We start from the raw sequence: 22,848 nt of genomic DNA, 5'->3' as shown, positions 1-22,848 counted from the left end.
TTTGATCTCCCTTCACAGAAAAATTAATTCTCATTACAACTCAAGATGGCAAAGCAAAAGCCACATGAAAGTAGCTGACTGCCAAAATACATTCTAGAGCCTTTTTTTTTTTTTTTTAAACTGCCCTTTCTTGGTGAATTCAACTGTCATAACCTCTCTTACATCATCTAGAATAGGCTGCTTCCTTGTCGTTGTTTCAGCGCAGACGTGATCTGTACAAATTCAGAAGAGCAGTTCAGTATGCTCTGTCTCTGAAGCTGTTTTATTATTTCGAAACCTCAAATGTGAAATGCCCAAATCACTGTTAGCCATCTGTTGAAATACGTAACATGGTTACACCGTTACTGAACATTTTAACCTTGCTATGTACATCATTTCATCAACTATTCATGCCTCATTTATCCCTTCTGCATTGCTGAAGTTTTTCACATACAAATCAACAAGGCTGCCAAATATACTTTCACTTACTGGATTAGTTGCAACTAACTCCTGATTGTTGGCAATTGCAGTCAGTGAAATTATTGTTACAACAGAGTTGCAAACAAAAGAGAAAAATAGATTTTTATGCAGGGTAATCCTTTGGCAACTCAAGCTCCTAGAAAAGAGAAACAAGAACAAATGAATACACGAGGGGACAGCTATGCGTAATTGGGGACAACTCTGAAATTTTGAAATACTAGAGCTCTTTATTTATTATGCAGTCTTACATCAACCCTTTCTTCAACTCCAGTCCGAATTTAATAGAATAATGTGAAAGGTAACATCTCCCCTTAATCTCCACTTATTTGACCACAGCAGGAAAGTCAGTACATTCAGTTCCAATACATTCACAACTAAAGACCTGCTTTGTAGTGGTTATCTAAAAAGGATTTTGATATGGGTAATGTATAACATATTTTGTATGATTTATACATTTGTTTTTGTTAGTACCTGATAATTTCCCAATTAACCATCATACCTGAGCCTGAGGAAATTGTTCTACCCTATGTTTTCATTTATCCAGAGCTGTCAAGATTTTTGGAGGACAGTTCTATTCTACTCACATTCTCAGTCACTTATCTCCCCTAATCCTATAGCTACAGAAATACCCAGTAAGTAAATAATGAATAACTGATCTGAACTTGCATATAACCAAATTATAAACAGAATATTAACAGTTAAAATGCCACATATAAATGCATTTGTGTTCATTTTCAACATTTCATTTGAACACTGCAATAAAATTAAAAGGAAAAAATTACTTTCAAATGTTTAAAAAAAATAAAATCCAAACATTCAATAATATTAAACTATAGCTAACAATGACCATTGTCATAGCAAATTTCTGTTTATGTGCCATTCTATCAGGTCTAGCTTAGTGCTACCGCAAGAGACAGAGTGCTGCTCATGCAAGTTTTTCCAAAAAAAAAAACAAAAAAACACAAACACAAAAACACCAATTTTACAGACACAAAAGATAGAAAGCCTACATAGAAATAAAAACAATTCAGATCATTAGAATATTAAAGCACAAAATTCCTGAAATAACATCCAAATAAATTCCAAATAACATCCATTTTGCTATAGAAGCAGATGATCGTTTTTTTAAAAAATGGGTAAAAATGACTGTTTTAGGTTTAGAATAGAGGGTGCACAGCACATAAGAGTAAATTGACTAATAATCATACAGCATGCCAGAGGCAGCAGATGGGTACAGAGCCCATCTTGCAGCATTCGCATTCCTTGGAAAAACCTACCCAACTGGCAGAGAGAGGTGATTAAAGGCTGGGGAACAGTGGAGACGCCTGTTGGTTATTTCCAAGAAAGAACCCAGTTACCCAAGCCTGTGCTGTATAACTGCATCTCCCTCACTCCATGTTTTAGGCAGCAATATGATGTACAACTAATTCACAAAATGGAACAGCTCAGCTGGGGGGTAATGTCTATCACTTTCACATGCAACTGCTTTTCACTTGTAGAAATATCAGAAATACATGGACAGGGTCAGCAAGGGACAAGTCTGAATTGTCACACGGGGCGGGGGGGAGTGGAAATCAAGTTCTAAGTTTTCTAGCTTTTTCAAACAACATGCCTGAAATAAAGACAAAGTATAGACATTAGTGATTTATCTTCAATTTGGGGGGCCAGCAGGACAGGAAGGAGAAGAACTTTATATTTTGAGAGAGAAATACAGAAATGGAATAGTCACAAAAGCTAGAGGAGCATGTTGAAATCTGTTGAGAGCACAACGGATGAAACATGAAAACAAATGACCCCACTAACAAAAGAGATGGTCAAAAAAAGACAGTCTATAGAGATTACACTCCTTGGTTGCATTCTTTGCAACTATCACAAGAAGCATGCATGAAGCATCCCAGAGATACATGGAGTAAGCAAATAGGTTCAGATATGCACAGCGTAATACCAGGAATCAGGCAGAAGAGGTTCTGCAAATCACACCATGGAGCCCTGAGGCTAAATACACTGAATTCAGGGGAAGGAAACCACTTCAGGAACCAGTGGTGCCACACAGAACACAGATCAACCCTACATAAACTCCTGGTTGCCAAGCTTTACTTGACTGAGGAAAACACGAAAAAGTGTCCAAAATACAGAACACAGCTATGGATATAAGTTAAGTGATAAAGTGTATCTCACAAAGCTTTTTTTTTTTTTTTTAATCCTTTTAATGCCCAAAACATAAAGCATTGATTATTAACATATGCATAGTGTTTATATTCTTTGAGTATGCATCCATATCTTCTTCCTATATGGCTCATATAGAAAGAAAGTAAGCAACACAAGATTCCAGCTAACAGCTCTGTGTAAACAAGTCCTGAAGAACCCTGGAAGTCTGTCTGCTTATTGTTAAGATTCAACACAGAGGCAAGGAAAAGCACGTACAGCTAATGGGGCCATCTCTCAGGGTCATCCAGCAGCTGTTCCTGTTGAATATTCAAACACACCCATCCACACCCACCTCCACCCATGCATAAAAGGATTGAAAGGATCACCGGACAAGAAACAAGAAAGCAAGACTGCTGACATTTAAAAACGAAGACTGCTTTTGGTAATAAAAGAATTTCTTCCTAAGTCTCCCCACCCTCTCTTTTCTGTTACCCTTCCTATAGACCTTCTGTTTTTCTTAGTGACATAATGCTCTTTAATCATTTAATTCTCCTAATTATGATCTAAGACCATTCAAAAGACTTATTGCTGGATTAAACCCTGTGCAGAAAAATAAAAATAGACCTCCTGCTAAATTATATATTTCCTCTTTTCATTCGACTCCTGTATGTCTTGGGCACTGTGGAAAAAATCATTTCTCCAGTACTTCCAGAAAAGAAAAAAAAGGTAACGTTTTCAAAAACACCTAGATGTGTTTGGAGTCTTTTTTTTTTAAAAAAAAAAAAAAAAAAAAGATACTAAAATGCAGCAAGATTCAACCAGTGAGACCCATATATTCACATGAGAAGAATTAGCCTTTCAGCTGAAATTAACTTCAAGTTACTTAGGAACCCCGTATCTACCAATCTATCATCCAGCTGTTTGCCCAGTCTATGTTTACTGTTGCTAACCCCTGTGAGTGCTGTCCTGTGAGTTGACATGATGCTTGATTAACAGTTTCTCCTTTATTTCATTTTTTGTTGTTTTTTTGTGTGTGTATCTTTGAAATTATAGCTTCCCTTTCTCTGAATGCACTGTTCTATTCTGTTTTCTGTTGCCTACTTTTCTTTATGAAAACAACCTTAGAATTATTTTAAGAAAAACTTCCTATAAGACACGTGTGATTTACAGTACATAACAGAACAGGAATGCAGAGCCACTGCAAAAAGTTACTTTTATCTGTCATAGATGAATTATCAGATAGGAAGATCAGAGTTCCAAGCTTATAGCTTGTTTTTAAAACAAGAACTCCAACCCACTTGGAGAACACTGGCAAAGTATTTCTAATGAGGTAGTTTTCTGAAGAAAAAATTTCAGTTGAAAAATAAAATGCACTAAAATCTGAAAAAAATAAAGTCAAAATCTAAATAGTTTATACTTAAAAAACTGAAGATAATTGAAAAAAAAAAAGTAAAAAAAAAAAAAGTCAGTTTTCCTATGGAGAAATATCCCATCTTTCTGATCAACCCTAGAGATATTCTGATGGTCAGCAAGTCAGCAAATGTCATCTGGAAATTATCGATCTGCTAACAGGATAAATTATCTGGAAATGTGGCAAGTTCATAAGCACCCACACACAATAGCAAAAGAGAAATAAAGGAGAAAAAGAAGTCCACCTGTTAAAGCTACGAATAATTACACAACATTCAGCTGATACATAATACATCCTGGTATTAATCTAGATCCTTAAATATCCTTCTGGTACTAAAAATACTTTAGAAGAACTGCATATCCCAAGAGAACAGCTTGTAGAGAACTTTCTTTAGCTTCCTTTAAATTTTTCAATTTCTTTTTATATCTGAACATAACCACAGTCTAGAATTGTGGTTTGTGGATCTGGATTAATTCCATGTGGTTCTCTGAGGATAGAGGATCCTTCTACCAGAGGGAGAAAAAAGTCCCTGGAGGATATGACAAACATAGCATCGTTCTAATGGTAGCAAAGCAAACCACCTTCTTTTGCAGTAAGTGCCACAAGTGGAGATGAAATTGGCTTGGTTTTCATATTAGAGTACAGAAAAATTGTTCTTTACTGTCTCTGAGCTCTTAAAATCATATTCAATATCTTTTTATTTTCTCCTTAGAAGTCTATGTCAAACCTTTTTTTCTACCATGGGAGATTTTATTTTTTATTTTTATCTTGAACTTTGTCTTGTGAGGTTTACAGTAATAGCATTGCACTTTTTTTTTTTTTTTTTTTTTTTTTTTTTTTTAATGCAAAATCAACCTTATAAAGACTTGGGACCATTTCATGTTTTGATTTTGTTGAGGGAAAGTGAACTTGGAAATAGTTGGGAACAAGTCAGAAAAAGCTGAGAAGTAATCTTGAATACTGTATTTCAAAGAGAAGCTACTAAGTTGAAACACTGTTAGGAATTCATTGCAAATTTAGGCAAATAATGCATATCTAAATTGGAAACGTGATAGCCAGCCAGGTGTGACTAACAACGATGATATTTAGCAGACATTTGCGACCCCTATCAAATCAAATCAAAGTCCAGAGCATGAGAAAAGCAAAATCTGACCCATCCCCACCATTACTGGTATACATGCTACTCATGTTTACATATTAGGAACAATTATGGGTGGGGTGAGATGGTAGCGGTAAGAAACACGTAAGTCTGTAGAGCAGATCTTTCTTTTCCAATGAAAATCGATGCAGATTGAACTACTGTGAGTTAACAAGGAAAGCCTGCACTGTGCAGTGCAGCATTTGGCAGAGCTAACAACTCATCTCTGACAGCACTGCACTTTGCCTCAGCTCTGCTCGTGTGGCAACACGGGTTTCAGTGATCCTGGTTTCAGCTTTCTACTAAGCCTCATCAACTTCTAAGAAAAAAAAAAAAGTTTCATAGGAAAGAGCTCGCAAAATGTGAAGTACTAAGCAGACGTAATTTTAAAAGATCCATGCAGTATGCTGCACTTCGTCATGACATTGGTAATACACGGCTCAAACTTTCTTGCCAGAAGATACTATATTAACTTGTAGTCAGTGGATAAGGCATACCATCACAGTTGTAACGTGGTGAATAATAAAAAGGGGGGTTATTTTTATTGTTCCCATTCCTAATGTTGCTCTTAGCTTTGTTTTCTTTACAATTTATCATATTTTGTGGCTACCTACTTTGGAATAGTACTTTATCCATCATATATCACCAGTATTTTGCTTTCCATTTTCTGTTTACTTTGGTCCATGCTTGACATACCCACACCTTCAGTTATTATTAAAAACAAACAAGCAAGCAAACAGCCCTCCTTCCCCTGCAAACACTTTTAATAATTGTTATGTTTTCTAGTGCCAATTTCCTATTTCTCATTTTCAACATATGCTACACTTTTTAATTTGAAGACTTGGAATTTTAGGTATCTGAGAAAAGAAACCTAAATTTTTATTATATCATCATGTTCAATGCCAATCCAATATACTGATTTTTTTCACCTTCTTGTTCTGTCTAATATTCTGGGATATCTAGTGTTCTAAAAGTATTGAAACTATGATGCAATGACTAATTTTACTTATTTTACAAAGTTTACAAATTTTACAAAGAATTTTACTTATACTTACTTAAAATAAAAGAATATGCCAAGAGAAATCAGAAGTGATGCAATTGAGAGACCATGTCCTATAATGGCCAAATAATACAAGTTCAGAGCCGTCTGCAATACAAGAACAAAATCAAACACTTGTGATGCATATACAACTATTATTAATAAGCACAAGCACATCTCTTCTACTTACAAAATTATTATAACAGGATGAAGATAATAAAAACATTACTGATAATGATGAATCAAATCCAGAATCCTGCAAATCAACATCTTACTAAAATCTCTTTCTGTAGGGCACGTAACAGATTGAATGAAGTTGCTATGACTTAGCAGTTCAAATGTTAGTTTTTTTTAAACTATGTACAAACTATGCTTCTTCTGAGTATTTATATAAATCTGGTTATTTATGTTACTGTGCTGGGTGCTCTCCTGTCTGAGGCTTGACTCATCTATTTATGCATCTCTTAAGCAAAACATGTTAGTGTGCTTTACATATTAATTTATTTATTTTTTGCTCATAAATTTTTCTCCCATCATTTGAAAAAATACTTCCTTCCAAGAAAGCTGTGATTGTGATATTGGAACACTACCTTTCATTTCAAGAATGAAAAAAATTTGCAACTCAAAAATAGTAAAGACTAAATGCTATTATTCAATAAATCTACCATCAAATTCCAGTATTATGAAAAGCTAGGTACATAGCAAAAATAAAAACGAAGAACTGGTGAAGTAAATATTTGTCATATATGCATGTTAACATCAATTCTTTCTCTAGTAACAAAACTATTTTCAGTTATGGAATCTGTTTCTCAAAATCACTTAGTTGGCATTAAATACAATATAACCATTTTGCACACAAGAAAATGAAGATCTTTGGATTTAACCTTTTCCTATCACAATAAAGTATAATTATATCTACAATCTATTAGGAAGAATCCTTGGGCTCATATACTCCGTAGTCTGTGTCTCCAATTTAAGCTCTGAATGGTTGCAGCCTGCTACATACATATGGACTTTTCAAATCACATAAGGAGATTCAAAGTAAAGCTTTAAGAAATGTTATTAGATGAGACAAGGGTACCTATTTGTAGAATAGTAAGAATTGTAGAATAGCTAGAATTTTTTAAGTTATTATATTTTTAAAAAATATATAAAAAGGGAGTTAAAGTAATGCAGTAGTTTAAGTGAAATTTTCATAAGAAATCTGGAATTGAGAAAACAAGTGCTACCCTGGAACAGTAAAGACTGTCTATGTATGTATTTCTATGGAAGGTCCATATGACATCCCACATGACAACCTCATTCAGTGACCAATTTAAGACAAAGTAGCATGTTTAAGATTTTGAACATTTCTGCACAATTTAGAACTGGCCCTAAACAGTGGTATGCTAGGGACTACAGAGGGACTGTAGTGGTATGCTAGGGACTACCATGACAGTAAGAATTGAGCAATGGACAAGAGCCATGTTTATTGTGCATTATCTAACCTGCCTTGAAAGAAGGCCACAAAGAAGCTCCTCACATTATTCATACAGGAAGACCTGGAGTGATCTAATCCTCTCTGAATAAAATTCTCTCAATTTCTAGTCAAGTATTACCAAGAAACAATGAGTTGGTAAATCGCTACTAGTAAAATTAAACTGCCATGGACATACTCAATTGATTTGAGAAAAAGCAATGCAGAAGTGCTTTAGCATCACCTTTTCTCAATGTTTTTTTCTTGGTAAATAACCTTAAACACTCTGACAGCAATGATGCAAGCAGTTAGGATCCCTATTAGTATCAAGAATACTGCCATCTAGTCTATCTACTGTTAATGTGCTTTTTTCCCATGAGGCCTAAATTCACTCACACTCTATCCTTACATGTTATATTTCTATTTTTGGGGCATTTATGGTGTCATTTTACTGCTTCTTCCCATGCCTGAATGTGTTTTATAAACATTATGAATACTACTAGTGGACACAGAGGCTTTTTGCGGGGGTGGGGGATAGGAATATGCAATTGTATCTATTATACCCTCACATACGTCTTAGCAGTTGGAGCTTTACCACATTTTTTTTTCCCTAAATCTGCCAATGGATGGACATCCAACCTAAAGTCTATGGAAGTGACATCTATGTAGATACCCACACAAATTAGAGTGCACACAGTCTACCTTTGATACATAGGAAAAAAAAAAAAAAACAACGAACAACTCACAAAGCATGTTTTTTCCATTTGTGTGGGCAGCTTAGTAATTCAAAAACTGAAAAAAAGAAATTGCTCTTGTGAGCCAGGACACAAGACATTCACAGGGAAAGGGCCACAGGGGAAAACAAACCCTAGCTAACACTTCTTATCACTTACTAACCTTTGGCCTCCAAAAATCCTGTGGTCAATCCACTCAACAAAAGCTTGCCTACACTTTTGTAAAACAGAAAATATTAGCTCTGCTTTTCATATTACATTGGAAAACAAAACAAAATTAAAAAATAAAAATAAAAAATCCCAGTTCTTAATGCTGCCTGGAAAATGTAGTAAGTCCAAATAAAACTGTGGACCTGCTGAAAATCTGTCACTATGAGTTAATTGGATAAACCCATGCACTTAGCAGGATAGCAGGGTCTTCAAGAGAAGTGCAAATGTCCTGCAGTTCTGCTGAGCTTGCACCCTACTTCAAAATTACAGAGCAAAATGTAATGGATGTTCTTTTAAGGAGTACATTTTGCTTACCAGTAGGTGAATGCGGATGGCATAGACAAGTACTAGTACTAGTTCACATTTGAAATACCCACAAACAAAAATGATAACATATTAATCAAGTAGTTAAAATCAGCTGTGAAAGACTTTTTTTTTTTTTTTTTTTGAGTCTGCTGTTAACAATATATCCTTCTTATTCTGCATGTTTTATCTTTTTGCATTTTGATGTTACATTAACTCTGCTGCCTAATTTTTGAGATGTTAAATTGTTCAGACCAATTTCTTAATTGGTGACATGCATTTGTTCATTTCCTACCTTCACTTTTTCATGCGTATAGATATTACACTGGGTGTAGTTTGTCCACGTCCTGTTGCTTTCTGGGTGTCTAAACCAGTTCCCACTTGGATCACAGATCTTCGTCACTTTTTCTACAGCCAAAGTAGTTGGAAAGAAAAACAAAAAAAGAAAAACAAGACGAAAACACAACAGTCAGCACTGAAGCTCTACTTCCTGATGCCTAGTATTTCACGAAAAAAAGATTGGCAAACAAATGACAGCTTTATTAATATGACTAGAGAGACACTGCTTGTTACTATGAATTCTGAGAAACTAGAGGCCATTGCTTTTGCTTGGCAAGGGCAACTGATGATCTGTTCTTCTTAAGAAAATAAATAGATTTTCCTCTTCCAATCCAGTTAAGTATCAAAATATATGAAACCGTTGCAGAACTACCAGATGAAGTGACAGGAATGGCTTCTTTAATATCCAAGACATAAACTGATGTCTGACATCCTACCACTGTAAATTAGGATTGGACAGGCAGGAAAATATTCATAGAGAAACTGCTCAAGAACCAGACTGGAAAATTTCCGGGACCATATGATGATTTCTACCTAATCAAATGAAGAAAGGCATCAAAAGACCTTGGGAAATACTAAACGCAGTAGAAGCAGACATCTATGACATTTTCCACATGCTCACAAATGCAAAGTTAAGCTTACAGAAATAGGAAAAGATTCATTTGGAGAAACTCTTATTGACTTCAACAGCTAAACTGAGGTAAAATAAATAATGTTTCTGCTTATTTCTCAGAGGGAAAATCTCATCTCTATGAAGAAAGAACTGTCATCTAAATTCTATTTGTATTTCCTCATCTACAGAATCCTACTAAGGCACATTTCAAAACAAAACAAAAACAACAAAACCACTAACTTGCCAATATTGTATGTGATAAAGGGAAAGTTAAAACAATGGATTTGGAGTTAGTTAAATTCTAGTACATTTGTGACTTGAGTGGAGCAAAGAGTAGTCTTTTTATTAAGCAACGTGTTGATGCAGAAGCCCGTGCATGCTTACCTGATGGATTGAAATCCTGAAAGTAGTCAGGACAACGTTGTACTGACACAGTACCTGCAGCAACATCACTCCAGCACAACCAGCCATCCCATGTCCTGTTACAGTAAGGACCTACGAACAAGTGGACACCTGATAATAAACTCACAAACCTCCTTTCACAAGTAAGGTATCTTTTGAAAGATGAGTCTTTCAAAAGTAAGATATAGCACTGCATATGTTAAGTTTCTCACTTGCAGCAATGAGTTTTCTTCATAAAGAAAAAAAGCAAACATAACATTTAGCGACAGTTAATTATAACTTCATGTAATAGAAACAGCTTCTTACATGTATATTTCTTTGAACATGTTTTAGAATATGTCATCATTTACCTTTAAACAGTCTACATCTACAGTTTACAAACCTCATCAGATTTAGAGCATGGTAGGGTAACATTCTTTGGGAAAAGCAAAATATATCAACTCAGACTGAATAATGCACATGAACAAAGAGCCTTCAATTTGCAAAGACCATTTTAGTGAATGTATTTACACTTTGGATGTACACCAAGCCTCTCTAATATGTGTTTACTAGTTCATCGAAAACACACCGGTATCCTAGAAGCCATCAGAAAGCCCACATGGGAGGCAGCCACAGTTCCTTGTCCTCAGGTAGAGCTGAGCCTGCAGATACTTCTCTAACTGCTCCGGGACAGGGATGTCACAGAGTCCTTGTTCTGGAGCCTGTTTCAATGCCTCACTGAACTAACACAGATTTTTAATATCTATATGTAGGCATGCAGAATGACTGACCTACAGATTTGAAAATATTTTTGTATCTTCCTTCAGTTTCCTATTCAACACGTAATAACATCTTCTCCCTGCTCCCTAAACTATCTCAAAGGATGCGTATTTCAAACATCACATAGTTCCTCTTTGTATCTAGAGATTTTCCCATTTGTCCAGATCCTTTTAAACTCGTGGTTCCCTGGGCTGGACATAAACTTACACTGTCATACTCATATCCATTTCTGACCTCCAGACATTGCTTTTCTCCAAAGAAACATTTCAGAAGAGAAAAATACTCCGTGTAATTATCTCTTTTTTTCCCCTAAACCGTTGAATGCTTTCAGAAGTTATGAAGTTGGAAATAATTTCCATTTTTTAATCTGGATATCTGTTTAAATTACCATTTTCTAATGTCATCAGAAATAAAAGCTTTGTGTTATTTACGATATAGTGGATGTAATTCAATGAGCATTACATTAACTGTAATACACAGTATTACTCTGAGTTCCAAAATGATGTTTCTAAAATATGGTATGAACAGAACCTGAAAAAATTGTTATCAATGTAAGCAATGACTAATATAACAAAAGGATCCTGGATTACTTCAGTTATATCTATCGACCACCTCCCTCTGGAAAATCTTATGAGAAAATAAACTCTACCTTCTTTCCTATGAATGGGATCTTGCATAATTTTCTGGTAGCATTCATACTGTGCTGTCATAATTTTATTCCGTGTAACACTCAGTTGAGCGTAGTCCTCTGTTATATTCTGATGCCCCTCAGCTGGTATGGCAGTGGCAAAAAACTAGGAAGAATAAGACTTATTTTTAGCAAGTCACTTTTAAATGTATTTTTAATGAATTTGGATCTACTACTCACATAAAAACTGATAAAAGTTTCTTTAACTTCATTCACTTTAAATATTATGTTTCACATATTATTTTACTGAAGGAAAGTGATCTTAAATCTTACTACTGATGATCTGATTTTGTAGTTTTCTGGCTGATATAGGCATATCAACAATTACCATAAACTTCTCTGCTAGCAAAAGATATGCTGGCTTCAACAGAGGTAATTAGTTTGTTAGCATAGGAAATAAATGGAGGATATAAGGCAGTAAAGATTCTGCTTTGTGGAAACTATATTTGAACTTGTTAGCTTTTAGAAAATAGCAATTTCTCTGGTGTTCTGTACATACTTGGATTACACACAAACTGGAATTCGTTAAAGAAAATATAAAAAAAAGATAAAACTCACCATAGTAACCAAGAGGAAGAACAGCAAAAATGTGATCCAGTTTTTTGTCATTTTTGTATCTGGTGCAGTGTATTTTATGTTGCAATCAAATGAACTCAAACTGCAATGTAAAAAACAGGAAAAAAATGGTAAACCACAAAAGCCAAAACTGATAAAAGACTTGATATTTTCTTTCTGCAATAGAACAAATCAATGGAAGTCCACTGAATTTTTAGTCTCACACGGTGCCATGTGATGATATACATGGGGATGTATAATATGATGAGAAGAAAATGCCACCAATTCACCAGTAGCAAATTCCAGCAGCCAGGTTTTTGCTGCACCAACACCTCCATCTCTCACAGGAAAGGCAGGAAGGGCTACCCACTGCTTCAGCTAACACCACTTCTCTGGAGGATTTGCCCCAGTTGGGAAACTGGTACCCACTCTGACAAATACGTGGCAAGTAACAACTTTCAAAGCTCAAGATCTGAGTTGGCTCCTTGACATCTCTGCTTTGGGCAACTAGACCATGCTGCAGTTCAGTGTACTCTAAAGTAGACTTAGATTTCTACACACACACAATTATTTCCTATTCTCTTCATACCAGCTGATTTTTAATTTTGCTATTTCTGGAAGAACAGATCTAATAAGTAGCTGCTTTAACTGAAAGTCACAACCTTGTAAGGATAAAAAAGGCAACATAAGAGATAGTTGCAAGCTATAAAATAGTTTCTGTATATACAGTAGCTGTCAAATATATAGATAACAGAATGATTCAAAAAAGCTGTAATTATCTGACAGTACAGACTATTCTAGAATTTGATCCTTAAAGTGTACAATGCAACTAAGGCAAAAAATATACAAAATGATTTCTTAAGCACCTTGATCACCTGTTTTGCAATAGAATAAATCATAGAAGGATAGAATTCTGAGTAATAGGACGAACAGCATTTTGTAGGCTATACACTCTACGCAATATGAGAGCACTGTTGTTTATTGTAAAACTTGATGACAATACAAGAAGCCTGTTGTAAAATCAATTACTGTTTTACCTGTTTAACTCAGAGTAATCTTTCTCTATTTTTACCACTGGCATGCAATCCTCTAACACTGATTGCTGGAAATTGCTCAGGTAATTCAGCAAGACGCTGAAATTCAAATATGCTGTTTGGAAGGTTCTTAAAACACTAAAAGACAGACCAACTGATGTACATGAAATATATTCACAATGCACTCTATAGTATAATAGTTCTTCAGAAAATCCATATTTGATGAGAACTGCAGTGAATTGATTATTGCAAAAATCACTGTCTGACACATACAGAATGGCAACTTTATAGTGTTTATTACTGAAGACATTGTTAATAAAAACAATCTAAATATCCATGTGCAATGACTAAGGATTGACTGAATACAAAACATAAATGAAGACATCGTAATTAGTAAAGAGACAATATGATTTCAATTCTGCATGACAACAGAGGGCAGGGGTGCATACATTCAAATTTGTTACAATCCCTTAGTCAATTTCAGTTGTGCCTAATTATGTCCCCCTAATTCCAGTGGGGAAAGAAAGAAAAATAGCACTGGCCTTCTAAGGAAATCAGAATAATCTGCTTGTATATAAAGTAATGGAATAATCCTCTCTCTGTCTCTCCAATGTATGCCAAAACACATCTGCATAGGGTTAAAAGCCATACATGATGTGAACAGAACAAGGAAAGAGAGGAATCAAGTAGAACATAGCATCCTTAATTTAATATTAGTTTTTCTACTTGCATACAAAGAAGTTAGAAATAATTTTCTCTACAATAGTTCCAATAATCCTTCTGCTAAAAGGAATGTTGGATGGCAAATTTAGAATAAATGTTGGCAAATATTGCCCTCACTTAACCTTGCTTATTTTTATTTATCTAAAAGATATAATGTCACAGAAGCAATGGCAGAATTCATCTGCTTCGCTTCACAGCCCATGATCATTTCAATGTCACAGTATCAGAAGTCATCCTGTAGCCTGGTTCCTTTAAGGGTCTGAATCTTTTCTTATCTAGTGGTTTTGTAGACATTTCCTATCAAGTATTCCAGTATCCAGCATTAAATTATTAATTTTTCCCAGGAGGTAAAAGATTAAGTCAAGTCTATAATTCACTCAGTGCTTTCCACTCAGTCCACACAGTTACTAACTGCAAAGCCAAAAACTTATACATAGACAAAAAAATCCTCTTCCCGAACATCACTACTTTTGGATTTAATTACAGAATGCAGGGTGAAGGTCATTCAGATGCCTATTTGGACTTCAGCAAACCATTTATTGCATCATCAGATGAATTCATTCACTCAAAATCTATTCCAGTTGGTTTGGACAAGAACTTGTACAGGAAGATAAAACATTTTCTCAGGAATGGCCAGCAGTATGCTCAGTTCATTGACTGAGGTAGCAAGCCAGCACTCCTGAGAAAGTAAGGCTGCTTTTATTAATTGCCTGTTCAGATGAGCTGAAAACCAAACAATTCTTGGAGTGTTCTCTGCCTCTCCCAGCTGGGAAGTAGGAGATGCACAAGGCAAGGAAATTAACAGTAAATGAGAGACATCGTCAGATTTCTTTACAAAATAACGCTCCCCCAGTTGTTGCTCTGTTATTAAACATCTTTGACAACTCTACTGCAGGGATAAAAGGACATCTTTATTGGACCGAGATTAATTTGAGTGTAATGAAAGTTAACTTGAGGGAAAAGATGGTAGAGGCTTATTCAGAATCACCCAGTGCCACTCAGACAGTGGGGATCTGAACAAAAGCCATCAGGATTGTGATTTATATGATAGGTGTTGAAAGAAACTGTAAGCCAGTGGGAACACACTAGGACAGTTCTGCCTTATTGATTTTCCCAGTAAAGCACAATGTCAGTGGGAAGAGAATGGTGAATCTCAATAGCAAATCAGATCTTCAAAATCTCATTTTTGTTTTTAGTGTGTTCTGTACTGAACACCAAGACAGCTGAAAACAACGAAAAACAACCAACCAAAGACAAAAACAAAACCACAACTCAGTAACCTTGAACTGCCTGCTTTTTGTCTTGATTGCATTCTCCATTGCCCAAATTAATGATACTCCACAGGCCCATGCAATGTTTCTCACTGATAGCACTGACATCTACTGAAGAAGAATTAATTCAAAAGGAACTGCAAGCTGAACTTAGCCAAAAAAAGTCACTGGTGTAGCTTTAACAGATGTTCACATTTCTCTTCCTCCTGCTTTCTCTACAGAGCCATCCATCCTGCCTCATCAGCTGTTTCTACTTTTAACCTTTTCCCATCCTCCCAAGAATAAATGTCGCCCTTGCTGAGCTCCAGACACTTCCCATTTCAATGACAAACCAAAAGGGTAAACAAAAAATAAAAATAAAAAGTGGAAAAATACTGTTTTGAACTTCAATCATTTGACCACACTTAATGCATCAAGAAAAACCTCATGCTTCTACCCAAGGCAGTTACTCTTAAACTTGACTTGAAGTCCGAGTGCAGTTGCGTATGGGTGGCATGGGAGGGAGAGCCTACTTATACTTACATCATTGCAGGTAACTCCATTCTTATGCACAAACGTATTTCACTAATCAGCTGGTCATCTTTGATTCACCCAAGGAAAGAAAACATTTTCAATATAAATCACATTAGCTCTAGCAATGTTACAATCTTGCAACACTGAAGTTGAACGTGCATATATAGATGTATATCCTTCCTCTCTGGCTTAAAGCAGGGATCAGAATGGCTGTTTTCTTAACAAAAAAATCTCTTCCTGTTATTCTAGCACTCCCTGATTTTGTCTGGTTGGACTCCCTCTCAGATACAGGCTATTTTGATACAGGCTATTTTGTTATTTCTGATTCTTTTCAGAGAGGGGCATGTGATTCAAAGCATTTCAAACCCCGGGCAAGGTTTGGTTGTTTCAGTCCAAGGTACAGGCAAAAAAAAAAACAAGTTGCAAAATGCCCAACCCTTTCCAAACATCCTTGATTTGAATTGCTGCCTTACACTGTTAGAAAAATCCAGTGGTCTCCAATGGAACTAAAGAGTCATTTGCACCTCCATTCACATAAACCTTGAGAGAAAAACTGCCCGTTAAGGGACAGATTCTCTTTCAAGAATAAGGGCTTCTGCTCACCAAATTCATTTAGTCCTGGAAGTGGACTAAACAGGCAGGGCAATTTGGAAATCTCCCTAACCAGGTAAAATGCTCTTCTGATTTCTGAGGGAAAATCTTCTGCCAAGATTTGGACCAAACTGCTCTGATGGTATCATAAAACATCTCACAGCTGTATGTGGGAATTTCTCTATCCTCCTAATAATTACGGGGTTAATAAGGCTCAAGACAGAACAAGTCTACCAAACTCTGGGTAACACGGTTTCATGACGTTATAATTCCCTGCTCACCATCACTTTGAACTAAGACCCAGTATCAGCACTTGCAGACTCCTAAAACCAGTGAGACAGGAGACAAAAAGAGTGTGATCTTCCCTGACATGACTTTACAGTACAGAAGCATTAGTTCTTCACAGCTTCCAAGAAACCTCACTGCACAAAAACATAAAAAAAAAATAAATTCTCCTCATACAATTTTCAGCTCCTCAGGAATACTAGAATAGATTGCTGTGTGTACCACTGACTGGTAGCAAGCAGCAGCATGAAGACAGAACAGTGCAAAGAGCTTGCCTGAGAAATGCAAAAGGATAAACTGAGATCTCCTCCTGCACTCCAGAAGAAAGATGCTTACTCTTGAAGACCTCCACAAGTGAACCAGTAATTATGAAAAAATGTGCAATATTCATATCAACACTGTGAAAAATACTATAGGAAATAAACCAGAAGTACCACACGCCCAGTTCCTTTCAATATTTCATTCTCCAAACCCACAGCACCGCTCACATGCAAGGAGATATTACATAAAATGCCATATCTGTTGTGCTGCACACAAACTTTCCTTCCTCCTTCTACCTTCTTTTCTAGTAGCTTTGCCCATAGAGCAGCTGTGACACAACAGTATTTACTCTCTTCTTGGGGATTATATGTTAAAATAAATGGAGAAGAAAGAGGGGAACCTCATTTTTATTGTTTTATTATCTTAGACCAACCTCATCATGCATTAAGTGGTAGTTTAGCTCAGTATGAGAAAATACTGGCTGCTTATTTCCTAGGCCACGTTATATGTGTTTCAAGATCTCCTGCTTACTGCAAGTAGAAAATTAGGTCTAGTTCCTAAAGATGTTTCACATCATTTATTCTATTAGCATGCAGATTGTTTGTTCATTTGTTTTTCCATCACTCTAGTAGCTTGCCAGAGGCCTTGCAGAGATTGCAGAACCATCTGTAGATAAGATTACACGGATTAAATTACTTCTGTGTACTTTTTCCCATTAATAGTTTTTGGCTACCATTCAGCTAAGTTTTGTCTCCTACATCCAACAGACACTACTAGCAGTTATTGACAACACTCTTGGCCATTTCTAATAATACCTAAAGTCATACGAACCAATCATAAGGGGATGGTGGTGTTAGTTTTTTTGTGTGGTGGAAAGACATGACTCACTATTTTGTAACACTTTTCCTCCTCTGTTCAGTTCAGAGGTGACATTATAAATTATCTGGAGAAGAAACACAAGCTACAGAGGTGCGGTTAAGAAGCCAACCCAACCCAACCAGCAACCACCACAAAAAAAAGAAAAAAAAAAAATCCACCTCAACAAAACCCTCAGTTATTCTGGGTTTGGAGGAGAAATCCTCCACAGGGTTCTTCCCCTGGAATATTCAGCAATTTCTGCTTTTGGGCGATATTACTCCTGGCTACATAGCAGAGAAATACAAAGACATTTCCTCCTTGCTCTTACATTGACAGGTCTTCTCTTGGCCTCTGTACTTTCAATGCCTTTTCTCTAAATTACAAAGGCTCTACCTTCCCCTTTCAAATATGTTGAACTTTCTGTTGACTTAAGAACATACATAGCCAGCAGTAGGAAATGCTGCAATTGCATGTGGAAGACAGACAACAACTCAACTGAGGATTAGCACAGCTACAATTTAGCAGTATCATTTAAAAGATATTTAATTGTGTCAAATAAATGCACATATGAATGTTAGAAATACCAAAGCAAAGTAATATTATCTAAGATAAGTAAGAGACACAGAACTCTACAGTTCCAAAATCATTTCACAAAGTTTTCTTGGTTCTAATATTTTCTGCCAATAGTACTGATTATTTTATTTTCTAAATAAAAAGCTCTACCAGAGTTCAACAGCAATAAATGTTTAACAACAGACTGACATTGAAGTTCTACAGCTTATTCTCTGGGATCCAGCTCTGATTTCCAACATTTTATAGTTACTAGTGCCTTCAGATTTTTCTGTGAGTGCTATTTGTCTATCACTCTGTTGAAGAACTTGTGCTTACTTTACAAGCTTAACCCTTTTCACTCCATAGTCCGAACTCAAAATGTGCCTTGATTTCTAAAGTCCTTCAACACAGCTATGTATGCTACTAGGCATAATTCACATTTTGTTCAATGTTCTCCATCCATGATGTTTAAATCCTTTAGCATTCATGCAAGTGTGAAGAAACTTAGAAAGAAGGTTGCTCTGTCAAATAAAGTTATCTGTAAAATGCTAGACTGGTCAGTATCAAACGTTGTAAAACAGATTATTGGAAATGAGGATGAAAAGAGAATAATGACAGATTTAATTCCAAGAGCTGATTGATTAGGATGATTAGTGGTGGTACATTTCCCCCCCATTAAAGTAATTTGCTGGTATATTATTTTAAAAACTTCATTTAAAATATATTCAGCAAGCTTTAAGATTTCTCTTTCTCCAAAGCAATTGCTGTGTTGTGACAAGGATGTTCCAATTAATGTGTTAGTTTTAATAGAAGGGAATTGCTTGTGACGTTTTCTCTTCTCTGTGGACCTAATGATATTGAAAAGTTGGAGAGCTCCCACAGTCTTTTTATTAGGTATATTTGAATGACTCATTACCCTTTTGCCACTATCCAATCTGTATTTTCTCCTGTGTTCAACAACAAAAAATAAAAACCTAATTGAAACTGGAGAAAGATATTCACAGACACATGCAGCAAAACCTCATTTGTTACACCCCAAAATTCACAGGGACATGTTACTAATGTGGCCCCAAACCCAGTCAATTACACAGTATAGCCAACATCACGAGGATGTCACTGGAGTTACTGCATCTTCCTGCCCAGGCCCAAATTTTATGAAAATCAAAGAATGTCATAGGATAACTCAAACTGGAAGGGACCCACAGGGATCACTGAGTCCTGTCACTGCACTCCAGCTGCATCTTCAAATAGAGAAGCTGTGAAGTTTTCAGCAGAGCCCTCCATTAAGCATTTTGTTCCAAAGGCTCCCTCTCTCTTCCTGTCTCCCTCTACAGCTCCTTCTGGCATGAATATGGCAAGGATTTGGACCAGGGAACACCAACACTCATACAGCTGCTACAGCGAGGCCAAGTTTCCGTAGTTATTTCAGAGTGCGGGCACAGTCCTTAGCCCTTTTTTCTGTGGCCATCAGAACTGTGAACCTTAACCATGTGTGCCAAACAAAAATGTTTCTCACCTCACTTTCCTCTCAGCTCGTGCCTGCCGACATGATAACAAAAGAGTAACCCACAAAATATCCCACGTGATTCAGCAGCAGTGCAAGTGGGAAGGGCATACAATGGGAATTTTATCCTGGAGCACCCGCTCTGAAGCAGAGGGTCTCTCTGCTTGCTTCCTTTCTTCCTTTCCTCTCTGATCTCTCACATTCTTCTCCCTCTTTCCTCCATCTACTAACTGGGAAAGCAGTGGGATTTATTTCCAAGAAGGAACTTTTCATAAGAACATAGCTACGAGATGAAATTATGTAGATGAAAAATGTTATATTGGCCTCTCTGTTCCTAATTTTTTTCCACCTCCAAACAAAATCAGTGAATTAAAACAATGGCAGCATAAATTCATGACTTCATCTAATAGACCTTGAAACATTTGTACAAAAAACCCTTGCTCAGATGTTTGAAGTTCTTTTTTTTTTCCAGACACTGCTTATTCAAGAGTGCAGAGCGAACTGCTGCTCTGTGCATGTCTTGCAGTCACTATTTTTATTTGAATGACTCTGCTCAATGCTGCTTACCAAGTAATGACCCGAAAGGGAACCAAAGGTTTCTTTGTGAAAATGATTACAGCATGAAGTCATTTTCTCAACTGGCCCCCTTTAGAAAGTTTTCTCTGTGTGCATGTGTGTATGTTACTTCTTCATTAAAACACGCTAATTTTACAGGAACAATATTTCTACAGTTCAAATAATTTTCTTAAGGTCAGAACAAGGCAATGGGAATGGGAGAATGGGTTAACCAAAGTGCATCATGACTTCTGTTTGTCCCAAGCCTACTGCTCAGGCTTTTTCTCACTGGCCCCAACCCAATTTGGCTATTAATTGTGTTCATGTGAAACTCACAGGTTTTAAATCAGAGTTTCTTCCTAGATTCACATTTAGAAATGTGAACATTTACATATAAATATACACAAAAACACTCTCATTCAGTTCAGTATATACTTTGATAATGTTTTCCAATATGATTTTTTTATGAAATTACTCATTTTTAGGTGGACTGTGCCACTTCAACAACTCAGAGCAGGATGGAGAAGTAGCAGGTGGCCAGGAAAGGGAACTGCTTATGCCAGCATAAACACAGTGCTGCTGCAACCACTGCATCAGGACCGGTGTCCTAACTTTGGGTTCACCTCTGGTCAGTCACTCGAACAGAAGTGACAAAGCAAACAGAGGTAAACTCTCAACAGAAATGGCTGAAGCACTACAGTCTTTTGATTTTGTGTTGAATTTCTTTTTTTTTTCTCTCTTTTTTTTTTTTTTTGTAAATAAAAACAGACAAAAAAAGCATAATATGAAGAACTAAAATATTCCCAAAGTAGTCATCTTTTCACCAGTAATAATTGGTCTCACTGGAAATGAAATTTCAGATGGAAGTTCATACCAAATACTGGCATTTTCTCTCGCAGGCTATTTCTGATGCATTTACTATACCAAAAAAAGTTCAGGCAAATTTATAGCAATTTTAGAAAAATTCAGCTTGGCATACATATTCAAAACAAAATAAACGACCAGCTACTTCAAAGCCTTTACCAGGTCAACTTAAGTCACCACAGTTCAGAACATTTCCTCTTAAATTTAAAATTTCACATGCCAGAAGTCAGAAGTGCAAGATCTGGTGTATTTCAGCCTTTGAATATTAGACATTACAAGTTATATTATGTTAAATTATCAAAACTATTAATCTGTCCTGTAACAAAAGCCAAGAACAAGCAGCAGCCAAAAACAACCTTTTGAATTCTAGTGGTCTGAAGCCTGTCTCCTTTCCTTTTTAATTACCTAGCTATTTCCTATCTTTATTATGTATTTTTTTTTCATCTGTTGTATTCCTCAAATGGCATTTGATCAACAACTAAATTGGACTCATACAGAGCGTGTAAGCCAGAAAGAAGATTGCAAGACTCAAAAATGTTAAAAAACAGAAGTAGTTAATCCCAATAATATGGAAAGAAAACACCTTCCACATATTTTTTAGACCTGTATAGCACTGAATAATGATTCCTAGCTGCATATTCATATAAGCAGGGTCTTGAGACCTGCACTGACTTTAGTCTTGACTTCTAAAAACAAGGCCTATACTCTACATGGAGAAGAGTCAAGGCTTGCAAATGACAGAAAAGAATGGAGGCGCATACTCAAAGGACAGATTAAGAACACAGCAACGTCAAAGTTTTTAACTTTACATTTATAACCACAGCTTTTTTTTTTTTTTTTTCCCCCTCTCTCTCCACATTCTCCTCACAGGCCGGCTGCAGAAATCACCTTAACATAGCCATAAAGCAGAAGGAGCAAAAAAGTTTTTTTTAACCCCCTACACACAATTCCTTCAAGTTAAGGCATGTACCATGATATTGCTATAGCCAATCATAATTTACAAGCAATTTTCTGCCAATCTGAGTTACCATTAGTGTTGACAAAGAGAAGAAAACATCACCCACAAGTGATTCTAAATGGGAATTCCCTTCATCTCCATCCACACCCAAGGGAATATTCACATAAGCACAACTCTGACATGGATTCAAGCTTCTCAGAGTAAAGAAACACTCGTTTTGCTAGAGTTACTGTCAGTTTAGAATTGAATTACAGGACCATAGTAATTAACTAATCACCTTAACAACATGAGAACTGAGATTCTTTAAACTGCTACCAAGTGACTACACTAACTTCTCTTATGGTATTTACCCAATGTATTTACAGAATCACAGAATTTCCTAGGTTGGAAGAGACCTCAAGGTCATCGAGTCCAACCTCCAACCTAACGCTATTCTCCATTCCAATTTGAAAGCACACATAGAGAACATAGAACAACTGGCAGCAGTGTAAATTCGAGTCTCAAAAGTTTTCAATCCCCCACATAGCAGTGATGACCATCTGGACAGTTAGAGTCAAATTCAATCAACCAGAACATATTTACATGCTTATCTTTATCAATTATCTTTGACACTGTGCACTTAGTT

At 36.2% G+C, this 22,848-nt stretch overlaps 1 protein-coding gene across 2 annotated transcripts in view; it reads right to left on the bottom strand.

The window, feature by feature from the left end:
• The window catches only part of CALCRL (calcitonin receptor like receptor), a 59,668-nt gene that overhangs the window by 13,052 nt on the left and 23,768 nt on the right, over window positions 1–22,848 (bottom strand). For both annotated transcript variants that reach the window (XM_082763308.1, XM_082763309.1), the window contains 6 exons: window positions 12,258–12,357; window positions 11,661–11,805; window positions 10,235–10,345; window positions 9,194–9,306; window positions 6,212–6,303; window positions 469–595 (listed from right to left, as the gene is read on the bottom strand). In XM_082763308.1, the coding sequence (XP_082619434.1) occupies window positions 469–595; window positions 6,212–6,303; window positions 9,194–9,306; window positions 10,235–10,345; window positions 11,661–11,805; window positions 12,258–12,357 (688 nt within the window). The remainder of the gene's footprint in view (window positions 1–468; window positions 596–6,211; window positions 6,304–9,193; window positions 9,307–10,234; window positions 10,346–11,660; window positions 11,806–12,257; window positions 12,358–22,848) is intronic.

Source organism: Aythya marila (genome assembly GCF_965140915.1).
Source record: "Aythya marila genome assembly, chromosome: 6".
NCBI lineage: Eukaryota > Metazoa > Chordata > Aves > Anseriformes > Anatidae > Aythya > Aythya marila.
This window is presented reverse-complemented; position numbering and strand designations above follow the sequence as displayed.